At 41.9% G+C, this 13,859-nt stretch overlaps 2 protein-coding genes across 2 annotated transcripts in view; both read left to right on the top strand.

Annotated features, from left to right (window-relative positions):
• Window positions 1-562: 562 nt before the first annotated feature.
• The window catches only part of ITGA1 (integrin subunit alpha 1), a 73,383-nt gene continuing 60,086 nt past the window's right edge, over window positions 563-13,859 (top strand). Inside the window, exon 1 of the mRNA XM_058823882.1 lies at window positions 563-795. Within this exon, the coding sequence (XP_058679865.1) occupies window positions 618-795 (178 nt within the window). The 5' untranslated portion in view covers window positions 563-617. The remainder of the gene's footprint in view (window positions 796-13,859) is intronic.
• PELO (pelota mRNA surveillance and ribosome rescue factor) lies at window positions 6,447-11,177 on the top strand. Its single transcript, XM_058823883.1, has 2 exons — window positions 6,447-7,335; window positions 8,467-11,177. Exons 1-2 carry the CDS (start codon window positions 6,610-6,612, stop codon window positions 8,896-8,898), a joined length of 1,158 nt encoding a protein of 385 aa, XP_058679866.1. The 5' UTR covers window positions 6,447-6,609; the 3' UTR covers window positions 8,899-11,177.

Here is a 13,859-nt window from a genome sequence, read left to right as displayed (position 1 = left end):
GGGAGAGTGGGAAGGCATGCCATGCAAACGTTCGATAGAGGAGGGCAAAGGCAGCTGTCTGGTATTTATGCAGCGAAGCACAGGAGGACGCAGAGACTCGAGAGAATCGCCCACTGTCTGAAGAGTTACTGTGTCTCCAGAGCCGCCGAGAATGGGGAGGGGGTGGCTGGCTTCCTCTTGCGGGCAAATGACCGGCCGTAAGAGTGCGTTTTTAAGGGGTGATGTCAGAGAAATTAAACTCGAGCAGTCAAACACACCCCCCTACCTCAACGACGTGTTTCTTCTGTTCTTAAGGCGAGAGAGGTGGCTATGTAGCACACCCAGCTCACTCCTGCCCTACTGGGACAGGGGCTGGCCGGCGGCAGACACTTATTAATTATGAACCGGGAGATGTCCCTTTAAGGTCTGCTGCGCTCTCCGAGAGTGTTTAGTGGGGGAGATTTGGCTTTATTTGTACATCCTAACGCTGGGCTAATTCAACGGGGAGGTTTCCAAAACTCAGAGACCTTTAGGCGGTGGGGGGGGGGGGGGGGGGGGGAAACTGTGTGCGGGTGGGAGGAAGCTAAACTCTTCTTAAACGCGAAGAAGCAACGTAAAGACTGGATAACAAACAGGAAATGCCTAACTCGGCTGCGAGGCGGACGGGCGGTGCAGAGCGCGGAGCTCCACCGGCAGCGCAGCTCAGCCGGGCGCGCCGGCGGCAGAACCGCTCCCGCCACCGCTGCCCTCCGCCCGGGCTCCCGGCCCCGGCTCGCAGGAGCCCAGGAATGGCTGCCTCCTGCTGGATGCTGACAGGTGAGTAAAGCCTTGTTTCTGCCTTGCTTTGAAGATTCGGGTCCCTAAAGCAGCCCTGCTCCCGGTGGGAGGAAGGTGAAGCTGGCAGGGTCTGGCACCCAAGGGACGGCGCCCTCCCGCCCAGATCCCTGCCCCGGGATTGCCCTTCCCGAAGCTGCCCTCCGGCCGCAGGCGGTGAGGAATCTCCTCGGTTTGCTTGTCTCTGGGAACTTTAATTCCTAAACCGATTTTAGAATCTGCTGGCAAGGAAGGGGTGACTGTTAGATGAGGATGAATGGCTAAGAAGGCATACTGTAATTGAATCTGGCTTGGAAGAAACAAATTTATTTGATTTTGTTGGTTTGGTTTTTGGTTGGTTTTGGAGGCTTTTTTAAATTAGGGTAGATTTTTTGCTTTCCTCTGTTTGGCTTTCAGACTTCTGACTGGTAAAAGGGAAGTGAGGAAGCACTCACTCACTTCATAAAGATGAGTTCATCCGGAGATGGAATATGTAATATTTCCTTTTAGGGGTTCATTGATTGTTAGTGACTTACTTGCTTTCCTAGAAAATAGAATGCAGCAAGCAACAATGTCCCTAGCTAGTCAATCTGTAGTCACATTCTGGATCTGAAATCAGGGGATTCCTAGAAGTGGGAAAGAAGCTAAGGCAATGCTGGGATTCATGTGCTTGGAAATGTGGACATTGAACTGCACAGCAGCTCTTGCGCAGGCAAGTAGCACACAGTGAACCTGAAGCAGTTCCCCCCTGAAACAGGGGAATAAATCAATTTCATAAGAATTGTCCAAATGCAGGCAGCAGCAAGTGGGGGAAAGGTAAAAGTAGAGTTTTCCCCTCTTCCCTCTGTGCTTATTGTGCAAGACAGAACAGATACTGGAAACTGTGAAAATCTGAATATAGTATTTTGGCATGCCATATTTAGTTGTTGTTCTTAACTGTCTTCATTATTATTAGTGACATATTCCAAAACATGCTTCTTTGTACCTTCAAAGAAGGACACTTTGTAAAACAGCAAAAGTTTAGTGTGCCACAACCTCCTTTCAGAGCTGCAGAGTTACCACTGGTAATGCTGACAGATAATGAACTTATCAGTAATAAAAAAAAAAAGGTTTACTGTCAGATAGGAAAACATTTCAAGTCTCATCTGGATTTTCCAGGTGATTAATTTTTTGGTGGTGGTGTAATGGGGGTTTCTTTTTTAAAAGATTGGTGGGAAAAAGAATAGACTTAGAAATAAGAGAAGGCATTACCAGGTAAAGGATTCAAGTTGTCTCTGGTAAATAAGGGAAGTTTTGGCTTGTTTTGATGAGACCTCTGAGAATCTTGACCACAGAAAGTCTGACATGCAAACAGACTGAAGTGCATAGATAATTGAGAAGCCTGATAAGGGTCTGAGTAAAATGATCTATGGCAAAACACTGAATTAGTTAGGCTTGTCTATCTAGTAGAAAAAAAAACTAAGGGCAAAATGTTGAACATTTCAGATATATCTGTTTATCCAAATATTATTGCTGAGGATATTATTCCAGATTTCAATGTTTCTTTGTTTTGTGAGAGCACTCAGTCATGACTTTCCAGATCACATATGTTGGTTTCCAAAGATATTGAATACTTGGTTCTCTAAATCCAACAAATGACAAAAGAAAATAAATGTAACTGGCTATGCATAAATCTTAGGGAATATTCAGAAGAATATTCTTACTCTTCGGGTAAAGAATTGCTAGGCTACCGAAAAAAGCCCACCCCTTTCTCTTTCACCAGGACTTTTGATGAAGTTGGATGAACAGCTATAAGGGATGGCTGAGTTTACTTCAGCTGGCCTCTATGGAAGTGGTTTGACTAGGGATCTGCTGAAGTTTTCTCCAGCCCTACATTTCAACAGGAAGGAATGAAGAAGTTAGTTTAAAGGCTTCCATTACCTTTAAAAGCTTCTTCACTTAACAGTGTTAGGCAAAGCCTGTTCCCTCCTGGACTTGTGTCTTTATTGATGATGGTCTTGCTGAACTCATCTTTGTAACAGAAAAGATAAAGGTAAATAGATAAAGACAGAACTGTATGCAGCAAATGAAATGGTCTTTGTTCAGAGTCTGTAGAGGCAGGACAGCCACAGGACAAAGGCAAAGCATGAAAAGACATGTTTTCCCAAGTTTCCCTCTCCATCTCTCTCTTTTATCTTCCTCTGCTCTTGCAACAATAACACCCAACATTTCTTAGCAGACTTTCCCCCCTGCATCAGAGATTCTTTCCCATTAGTTTTTCTTATTCAGAATGTAAGCATGTTTGCATGAATTCTAGCTGAAGTGGCTATAATATGGAGGGGATGGGATTTCCTATGAAAACGACCTCTTCTTGTCTAGAATCTGTACATAACCCACCTTCATAAAGTAGCTGACCAATAATTGAAGATATAAGGAAGTGTGTCTCAAACATTTGCAGAGTAATAACCTTAGATAACCAGCACAGCTCTAAAATCCCTAAGGATATATGCTATCACTATTTTCCTTTTATCTTGCATTGTACTTAAAAAGGTCCAAAAATGGATGTCAAATTGCTACAATTATTAATACCAATAAAATTGCATTTACAGAGTGATTTGTTGCAAGAACTCTTAGGTCTTACATATAGTCTCAATCTTTCCAAGGCAGGAACAGGCTATGCAATTTTGAACTCTTATGTTAAAACTGTATGAAGAGTTAAAAGTACACACTTGTTTTGGCTCTACCATGATCAAAGTCATCTCTCTCCCTGTCATTAGCAAAATTAGAATGAACTTAGAAACTTCTATGGTTCTTAATTTTTTTGAGATGTTTTGCTTCTACTGCTCATACTTTGACATACTCAAACAAATAATAATATCCTATATTTACTTTTTTACCAGACAAAACATCATCTCTAGTAGGTACTTTCCTTTATATGTTGACAATAGTCCTGATGATAGTGGGTAAATCCATTGAAGTTTACATTTGCCACTAAATATTTTTGGGTCACTGTTCAAAACTCTATAAATCTTACACCTTGCTGTTTGAGAAAAGGACCATATCAAAATGTCTCTTTCTACAACAGTCAGTAGAGTATTTTGAGTGGCAACTTTGTTTCAAAGTTGGTTTTTCTTCTTTGGTTGTGGGTTTGTTTGTTTGTTGTGAGTTTTGCTTTTGGGGTGTGTTAGGTGGGGTGTGTATGTATGCATGCATGTGCATTTTTGTGGGGTTATTTTAATGCAGTAAGTTATTTTCCTGAATTGAATGTTTCTTTTCTACTGGATAATACTGGATGCCAACTTGCAACCTTTATCTAGAATACCAGAGATGTGAGGCTGCTTTTAAAAAGTTGACAGGAATGAATAAGCACAGAAAAGTTTGTAAATACACCACTGTAAAAGAATAAAAAGTAAAATACATTTAATGTGGAAGTTAAATATGCACCACAGCTATTTTTTCTTGAAAGAATAGCATGAGATCAACCTTTGGAATTTCATAGTTGCAAAGAACAAAAAGAAGAAAATTTGCCATCAGTTCACCATTTACCATTTATATAGGTAAGTGAAAGGAACTGAAAGTAAAGCTGAATGCACACTCTCTCCTAAAGAAAACCTGAATGCAGAAGTTCTCTGCCTCTGCTTTTGCATTAAAATGGTAATGCAAAATTATTAGTATGTACAAGTTAAACAAACAGTTACTTACACATGTGCTTATGTTATATTCCCTTGGGTGGTCCTGCTTGATCCTGTGAAACTATTCATGCTAACAGAGTTAAGCATGTGTACTCACAGGAAGAGAGTCTGAGGTCTGAAAAATAAATCCTATTATGTAATATCTGATAAAGTTGTTTTTACACCAGTATCAAGCTTAGGGAAAAGGAATGCACATTACTGGCCAGATCTGAGTTCACTGTCCTGTCACAACTGACTACAGCTAGATGCTTCAGAGAAATTTATAGGTACACCACAACGGGAAATATGGGATTATTTTTGCTCACAGTAGCCTTGTATCTCATCAAATTCTTGACTCCAAAGCCTTTCCAAGTCAGCAAATTCCATAATCACAGTGAGTTGTTTTTTCATTTAAAAAAATGGCTAATAGAAACCAGAAACTTTCTTGTGACCACCTTCTCATCTGTAAGGAGATGCCTTCACACTTTTCTGTTACTAGATCAAGTGTGTAATCATTCCAAACTTATCTGTCGCAATTGCCTTGACACACTTAGCATGGCACATTAGTGTGCCCACCTTCTCAACCTATTTTTATTTAATCATTTCTCATGCAAGCATTTTTTTTCTACTCTTCATTCTTTCCCTTGTTCTAAATTTGCAACATTCATTCTTAAATGGAGCTTTTAGCGTTGTATGCTGTTTCAAAAATAAGCTACAGAACTCAGAATCATAGAATTATAGAGTTTTAAGTGGTTGGAATGGATATAAAAAATCATCTAGTCCCAACCCACCTTGCCATGGACAGGGACAATTCCCACTAGACATCTTCCAGCTTTCTCAAGGCCTTGCCCAATGAGTACCAGCATTGGGAAACCACAACCTCGCTGGGCAACCAGAGGTTAGGCACTATTCTAGTGTGTAACCACTCTCAAAGAAAAATTTCTTCCTGTTATGTAACTTAAATTTCCCCTCTTTCAATTTGTACCCATTACTTATTGTCCTGTCACTTCAGTTCCTGATGAAGAATCCCTCTCCAGCTTCCCTCTTCCCTGTCAGATACTGGAAGGTTGCTATGAGGTCTCACATAACCTTCTCTTCTTCTCCAATATTCCTCTCTTCTTGTATAGTGATACAATTTTTCATTATTTCTGGCTTGCTAAATTCGTTCGGGCTGCAAATTCAGCTGTGTAGTGATGGTTCAGGTCCATTTTCTTCGCAATATCATGGGTTTTAGCAAGGCATCTTATTTCCCCATGCGAACATCCAGCTTCGTTTGAAAAGTGCTTATCTGCCTCCCTAGCACGTCAGATCTGGAAGGAAGCCGGTCAAGGTTCAGTACTGGCTGAAGTGTAACTTGCAAATTTAACCAAACCCTTTTAAACCGGAATTCAGTTTAAGAGCAGCGTGCAAGCAACAGGTCAGGTTTCCCTTTCCATGGGCGGGGGCCGCCTCGCCCCGCCTCAGGCAGGCGGGGGCGGCACCGCGGTCCCGCGGCTCCTTGGCGCTCGCTGAAGCACGGGACTGCACCTCTCGCCTCTTTGGCTATCTGTGCCCCTGAGTTTCTACAACCGCTTAGCTTTGGCCGCTCGGTTTTGGTTTGGCTTTTTCCTCTCGTGTTTTGAAACGCGCGGCACGCTGTGAGGAGACTTCAGGAGTTTGGACCGCCGCTGTGAAGCGCTGGAGGGGAATGACGAACGCGGGGGCGCCCCCCTCCCGGCGAGGCAGTAGCCGAGTTCCAGCGCTCGCAGCAGCGCGGCTGCTCCCCGTTCCCCCTCCCTCCTCACACCGCCCCGGCACTTTTCCTTCCGCAGGACGAGGGAGCCTCGCAACGCGCCGCCAGGTTACCCGCGCGCGGCGCACCGCGCATGCGCCGTGCCTGCGGTAATCGGGCGGGGCGGGGAGGGGCGGGGCGCGCCCCGGCGGCGCCTCGGGAGGGAGCGGGCTCTGTGCGCGTGCGCCGGGGGCGTCGCGCGTGCGCGTTGGGGTCGGCGGCGGGCGCGCGGAGGAGCGCGGGTAGCGGGGGCTCCGGGAAGGCCGCTCGTGTGTCCGTCAGTCCGTCCGGGAGTGCGCGGTCCCGCCGGCTCCGGCTCTCAGCCTTCCCTCCCGGGGCACGCCTACCGCCCGCTGCCGCCGCGGCACAGGGGGAGGGACGCGAGGAGTCGCCAGAATGAAGCTGGTGAGGAAGGACCTGGAGAAGGATAATGCGGGGCAGGTGACGCTGATCCCCGAGGAGCCTGAGGACATGTGGCACACCTACAACCTGCTGCAGGTGGGTGACAGCCTGCGCGCTTCCACCATCCGCAAGGTTCAGACCGAGTCGTCCACGGGCAGCGTGGGCAGCAACCGCATCCGCACCACGCTGACCCTCTGCGTGGAGACCATCGACTTCGACTCACAGGCCTGCCAGCTGCGGGTCAAGGGCACGAACATCCAGGAGAACGAGTATGTGAAGATGGGCGCCTACCACACTATCGAGCTGGAGCCCAACCGCCAGTTCACGCTGGCCAAGAAGCAGTGGGACAGCGTGGTGCTGGAGCGCATCGAGCAGGCCTGCGACCCGGCCTGGAGCGCCGATGTGGCGGCTGTGGTCATGCAGGAGGGCTTGGCCCACGTCTGCCTGGTCACCCCGAGCATGACGCTAACCCGTGCCAAGGTGGAGGTGAACATCCCCCGCAAGCGGAAAGGGAACTGCAGTCAGCACGACCGGGCCCTAGAGAGGTTTTACGAGCAGGTGGTGCAAGCCATCCAGAGGCATATCAACTTTGATGTGGTGAAGTGTGTACTGGTGGCTAGCCCAGGCTTCGTGCGGGAGCAGTTTTGTGACTACATGTTCCAGCAGGCAGTCAAGACTGACAACAAGCTTCTGCTGGAGAACAGGTCCAAGTTCCTACAGGTGAGGATCTGTGCAGTTTCCAGAGTGGGTAAAAAGAGGCTTGAGAGTTGTGTGTGATAATAAAAGGTAGTTACATGGGAAATAAGTTATTAAAAAATAAATTTCTGACTGAGCATCATGAGCAAATTGTTCTCATGCCTCCCAAACCGTAAAGGACTTACACATAATACAGGGATGGTTCCCACCTAGCATACCTTAAGGTGGAGTAGAGAAATTTCTAACTCCCTGTAAAGGCATGTTTACTCTTCCGTTAAGTGTGAAGTGCAAGTTGGAAAATACTTTGCACTGTTACTTTGTCACACTATATAGCATGCATGTTTAATAACAACTTTCTAAAGATGTTTTTTTAAAAGCACCTGGATGCGGTATAGGTTAGTTAATTTTATGTTACCAAAATTAACTAGAATTTTGTTGTTAGTTTTGTACTACATAGTTAAAGGCTGTTGTTTTTTGCTTGTTTCTTAGTCATGTCTGGTTGAGTGGGCGGGGCTTTAGTCTTGTACTGAAATAGTCATATTCAAAGCCTAAAAGTGGTTTTTGTAAGGATGGTTATATTATTTTTCAGTTGGAGTAGACCTGGGGTGATCTGGGGGCAGGGATAGTGAAGTGAGTCCCAGTGCTTAATGGTCCTAGTACTTGGGAGACCCAGTTCACCAAGAACCCTCCTTTTCCATGTGTAGCAAAGTGATAACAGAAAGAAGTTTTGATGTAATTCACAGCTTTGCAACCATAATAATTGCACAGATTTGATGCTTTTACACCATATGCCTGCAGTGTTGAGGGTCTTTCCTTATCTTGAATGCTGTATAAAAGAGGCTTAGGCTTAGATTTTAGTTCCTTGGTAGTTTCAAGTAGCCTTATTTTAGGAGCTCATGTATTTAATCCAACCTTTGAATAAGAGAGGCTGTTTTCTTGTGCTGCTTGAAAGGCAGTTTAAGGGATTTGGTATAGGCTTTGGGTTGCAGGAGAGATTCAGAAAAAAATCATGTATTTTTCAAGAAGGAGATAAGTTCCCCAAATAAGCATCAAGATTAATACTGCATATCATAGAGAGTATTTTTGATTGGTTAATCAAGAAGATGGTCCTTTTTCTTCAAAAACACCAAACCTTTGACTTTGTTTGCACTCCAGGTCCACTCTTCCTCGGGACATAAGTACGCACTGAAGGAAGCACTCTGCGACCCAGCTGTAGCTAGCCGTCTTTCTGACACTAAGGCAGCTGGTGAGGTCAAAGCCTTAGATGACTTCTATAAAATGCTGCAGCATGAGCCTGACCGAGCTTTTTATGGTCTGAAGCATGTGGAGAAGGCCAACGAAGCCATGGCCATTGACACCCTGCTGATCAGTGATGAGCTTTTTCGGCACCAGGATGTGGCTACCCGTGCCCGATATGTTAAGTTGGTAGATAGCGTGCGGGAGAACATGGGCACGGTACGCATTTTCTCCAGCCTCCATGTGTCTGGAGAGCAGCTGGGCCAGCTGACAGGGGTGGCAGCTATCCTGCGCTTTCCTGTGGCTGAGCTCTCTGACCAGGAAGATGAATCTAGCTCTGAAGACGATTGATAACAGTGACTTCATTTCAGTTTCTTTTCTGCATCACGCTAAAATGACATTTAAGGTCCTCCTGACCTGAATACAGCGTGCAGATGTACAATGACATGTAATTAAAAAGTTTTAATAGTGAACATATACATACATATATATAGCTTTACTCAGCACATTACTGATGCACACTACCATACATATCCGATGTATGGTAATAATTACTGGTATGTTGTGCTGAGCTGACTGTTTTTGCAGTTCCGGACCACCAGCAGTACAAGAAACTAATTTGGCTCCCCAGCGCTTCTTAGTCCGCATGTTAAGGCAGACTGCCAATTTAGTGAAATATGTAGGAAGAAATAGTAAACTAACAGAGAAAAATTCACGTTAGACTATTTCTGTTCAAATGCTTGGAAAGAGTATTATGAAACAAATGTAAACTTCTTGGAAAAACTGTCAAAACTGTGCTTGATCTTCACAGGAGCTCCCTGTTCTTCCTAAGGTGTGTCATAGGAATTGGGTCAATATCAGCTCTTTGGGCTTTGTGGGGTGATGTAAGTCTAACCACTTAAATTTTTCTGTGAAACGATTGAAGCAGTCTTTCAGCAATGAGACCCTTTAAGTTAACCATTTCTTTGCTAACACAATAGTAGATGCAGGGCAAATGGTGACTCTCAGTGTAACCATTTAGTTATCTTTTAGAATGCTGTTATCTTGGGAAATTGAAGACTAATAAGATGTCATTGGCTGTATTCTGCTAAATTGCCATTATTTAGCACCCAGTTCTGAGAAAGCATAAGAAAAAACTTAGAAAATCAGGACTTCAGTTTCCACAAGGAATCTTTTGATAGCAAATAGTTTAGGTGACTTCATAATCTGTTATTCTATTTGCGTATCTCTTTAAAAACTTATATAAATGGTGATACAGAAATACAGATGACAAAAGGATAAATCAAATTTCAGCTTAAGATAGTGGAAACTGTAAAAGTGAAAATTGCCTTTTCAATTATTTGATCAGCTGAAAGTACTGAGAGCCCGAAGGAGTTTTCTTTCTTCACTGGGCTGTAAATCTTAGGTTGAGGAAGCAAAAACTGCTTTCAGATTCAGACATAACCAGTAGTTGTATTGTTTCAAACCCAGGTTTGATGATGTGGCTTGTGTGTGTAAATAGGCATTCCTTATTTAAATGTGATGGAATGTGAGAAAAATGTGATGGAAGGTGAGAACAGGAACCACAGAAGAATTCTGTGATATGGAAAGTGTTGTAAGAGTGGAAGATTAAAAAATAAAACCACCAAAACTCCTAGTCTGGATAGAATAGTTTTAGGAAAATAATTTTTAAATATAGTCCCCTATGTCCAAAGGTGCTAATCCTCTGAATTTAATAGTGTCTATTGGTAGCTGAAGCACCATTCTAAACTTCTTGATAGAGAAGTACTTTTGAATTAAAGCCATCTCCCCTCTTCTACATCATGCACACAGTCTAAGAAATTCTTGAAAACAACTTGTATAAGAGCTGTAATACCTCAATTCTTCTTTTGTTGAAGATAAACAAGCCCATTGAGACACTTGTTTAAAGTCAGCTTGCACATGAATTATTTTGTTTGAGCTTTACATTTTTGTCTTGAATGGTGTTGGGTGCCACCAGTCATAGGATGCTCGGGTGGGCTTTGTTTGGCAATGGCCAAACTGTTTAATTTTTTTTTTTTAATTTGCCTAAGTTTATTGTACACTTTTTAGCAAGAAAGCACTTTGGTTCCTGTTATATCTGGTTTGATGTTAAAAACAGGGAGCAGAAGAAATTGACCAGAAAATATTAATTATAGGCAGCCAATTCAGGCCTTAAATAAACTTGTATCAAAACAAGTCATTCATTTCTCCAAGCTTTTATAGCCTAGGATGGTACAGTAGTATATTCCCTATTCCCTTTTTCTAAGTAATGCCAGTTTGTTGCAGCTGTACACAAATGACATATTCTAATTTGTAGTGCATCAGAAATTCTTAGTTTTTCTCAACAACCTCCCTGAGAGACAAATCACTGTTCTTTGGTTGTCGGATGGATTGCTATTTTATCAGACCAGATTAGTTCCAATTATTCCATTGTAAACCAGAAGTTGTAAAGAGTTTTTGCTGAGTACTGCATGATTACAATGGTGGTTTTGTGTTTTGTGCCTGTAGTTACCATCAAGGAAAAGAAGTGGCCATTTTGTTGCATTTTTTTTTTCATCTGATAAGCAAATGTGACAATAGTGATTCTTTGAATTGTTTACACTCAGAATTAAAATTCTACCTTGACTATATTTTGTGTCATTTTCTTTTTTTTTTAACCTATTGCTATCATGTTGTTATGTCTCTGAAAGAAATACTCATGGAATTGCCCAAAGAAGTATGGAAGGGTGGGATTTTTTTTGGTGGCTTTTTTTTTGTTTGTTTTTTTGGGGTTTTTCTTTTTTTGGTAAGCATTTTTGTTGTAAAATAAATATACAATCACTATGTATACAAATGCATCCTGTTTCAGGAAACAACTTAAGGGCTGATATTGAAAGTGGGCTGTGTTCAGTGCTTGACCTGGCCAATTTCCAGGGTTGCTAGTGTCTTCCACGTGTCAAGGAATTTTGAATAGTTGAAAAGTCCATACGGACAAAGTTGCTTGCTCAGTGCAGACCTTAGGTTGTGGGTATAGAAAGGACTTGCAGAAGAGGCATGCTATCAGCATATCAAATGAGTGAGTGCTAGAGCCATTGGAAAATATTTTTTGTGTCTATTGTTTGGAACTAAACTAAAAACTGTGTTTTGAAATGTCTCTGTTTTGAACTATCTCCAGTTTAGGATTATATTCTGGCACGATTCTGTGAATAGTGTAGTTTAGCTTCCAGTTTTTCAGTGTTCAAAGTGAATGAAGGCACATTGTAGGACTTCCTGAAGCTTGTTACATTTGGTAGGAAAAAAGCTTAAAAATCATGAAATTAGATTGATCATGAACCCTGCTGTGCTAGACAGTGATTCAAATAAATTTATTCAGTTATTATTTTGCCTCTTGCAAATTTGTATTTTGGAACAGGCCCCAGTCTGTTAGTTTTGTCACCTTTGGCATTTAAATCCACTTAGCATATATGCTTTTTGTGGTTGTTAATCAGCTAAAGCTTGGTGCAAAATGCAAGGTCACCACCAGCTAGAGACCAAGATAATCCTACTAATTACAAGTCAAAATAAAAGATAAATCCTTCAGTAAAATTATAAAGTATTTAACAATATTATTTGACTAGGCAATTCCTCATCTCCCTCCTCCTGTCTTTACCCTTATATAAGTAAAATGCTGGTAATAAATGATCTTGGACCACCAATGTAACAAGAGCCCATAGCTCTTCAGTTTAATTTGTGATGAGACTAGACGTTATGTTTAATTTAAAGCTGTGTAAATGTCTAAATTTTCATTTGCAACTGTTCTCTGACAGGTTAAGTAGCACTGAATTTTAAAACTAACTTATCCTCTGAAAATTTCTTACAACTTCTGAGCTGCTGATCTTTGTTTGCCTTGTTCAGTGAAGGTATGTTATAGCTCAGTTCTTATTGGACTGATAGATCACTTGAGCCTCTCAAATTTCTTTCTGGAAGCTGCATTATAGGTCTAGAAAACTGTACTCATAGGCATGCATATTTTAGATCACCCGGTCCACTTTTCTCTGAGGCTTTCATAGCTCTCTTTTTAAAGAAAAGAAGCCTGTTTCACAAATAAATAGACACTGTTTTGCAGGAAAAAACCCCCATAATGTCTGAATGTGTTACTTGAAGCCATATTTCTACAGCAAGTATTCTATTGATTCTACAAAAGACCTAAAAAAGCAATTTTTAAAATATGAAGCAGCAATTAGAAAGTCTGCAATTAGGAATTCTTTTTTATAACCTAAAATCAGAATCCCTACAGGAGACATAATAAAAACAAAAAAAAAAAAAAAAAAAACAAAAAAAAACAAAGGAATGACTTCAGAAAAGTACTTATGTACTTTTTAGATAGGCAGAATTTAAGACTTGATTTTTTTTCCTTGCATCGGTTTAATCTGAAGATTTCTCAATTCTGACTTGATTCAGCAGATAGTGGGGAGAGAGTGGTGGTAGATAATTTTCCAGTATCTGTCTTTGTCCTGTAATGGCCACAAATTGCTTTTAGGGTTCATTCAGATTTTGTGTGGAAAAGAAGTATTTTGATGTTTCATTATTCTGCAAATATAGGGTTAAGAAAATGCCTAACCATTTGGTCTTGTGATAATTATGATTCTTAATTCAGGCTCTGACAGGAATTGAGCCTGAGCTTTTTCAGCAGTGGAAAGAGTAAACACAGGCTGTGAAGCCTCTTGTGTGACAGTTGCCCAAAGACTTGCTGAATAAGTGTAATGTTTAGTCCTGCCATATATTTCATGCTTGACTCAAATAGGGCATTGACTTGGATTTGAGGGTAACTGCTTGCATGATACAGAATCTAAAGGAAAGATTCTGTCTTCAGTCTAACAACCAAACTGCGTATCCCCTGTCAACTTGTAAACTTGACTGTTTTAGATATGCTCTGTAGCTTTCCTGTGGGAAAAAAAAATGACTCCTAAGGTGTCTTAATCTGCAATAAAGTGTGAGGAAAAGGTTTCTGAAATCATGGTTGTTTTTTCTGTTGTCTGAAAATAACTCTTCCTTTTGTCCCACTTGAGAGCTGTGTAAGAAACAGAGAGGGGAGTGGTATCAGAGCGGCCCTTCTTTCCAAGTCAGTGTCTTCTGGGAAATGCAACATGAAGCAGCAACTTTCAAGCCCTGCCAGGTCTTGTCAGTTTTTTGCTGTATCAGTCTTTAATTTATTGCCCTCTTTTTGGGAAATGCCACATTTACAGCTCATGTAATTGCTGTCATGCTACTCTAATAATTACTTAGAAGTCAAATCAGAGCTGATCATGAATCCTCTGGCAAAGCAGCTATTCCATTAAAGAATGTTAATTAGT

The sequence above is a fragment of the Ammospiza caudacuta genome, chromosome Z (assembly GCF_027887145.1).
Source record: "Ammospiza caudacuta isolate bAmmCau1 chromosome Z, bAmmCau1.pri, whole genome shotgun sequence".
Classification (NCBI taxonomy): Eukaryota; Metazoa; Chordata; class Aves; order Passeriformes; family Passerellidae; genus Ammospiza; species Ammospiza caudacuta.
This window is presented reverse-complemented; position numbering and strand designations above follow the sequence as displayed.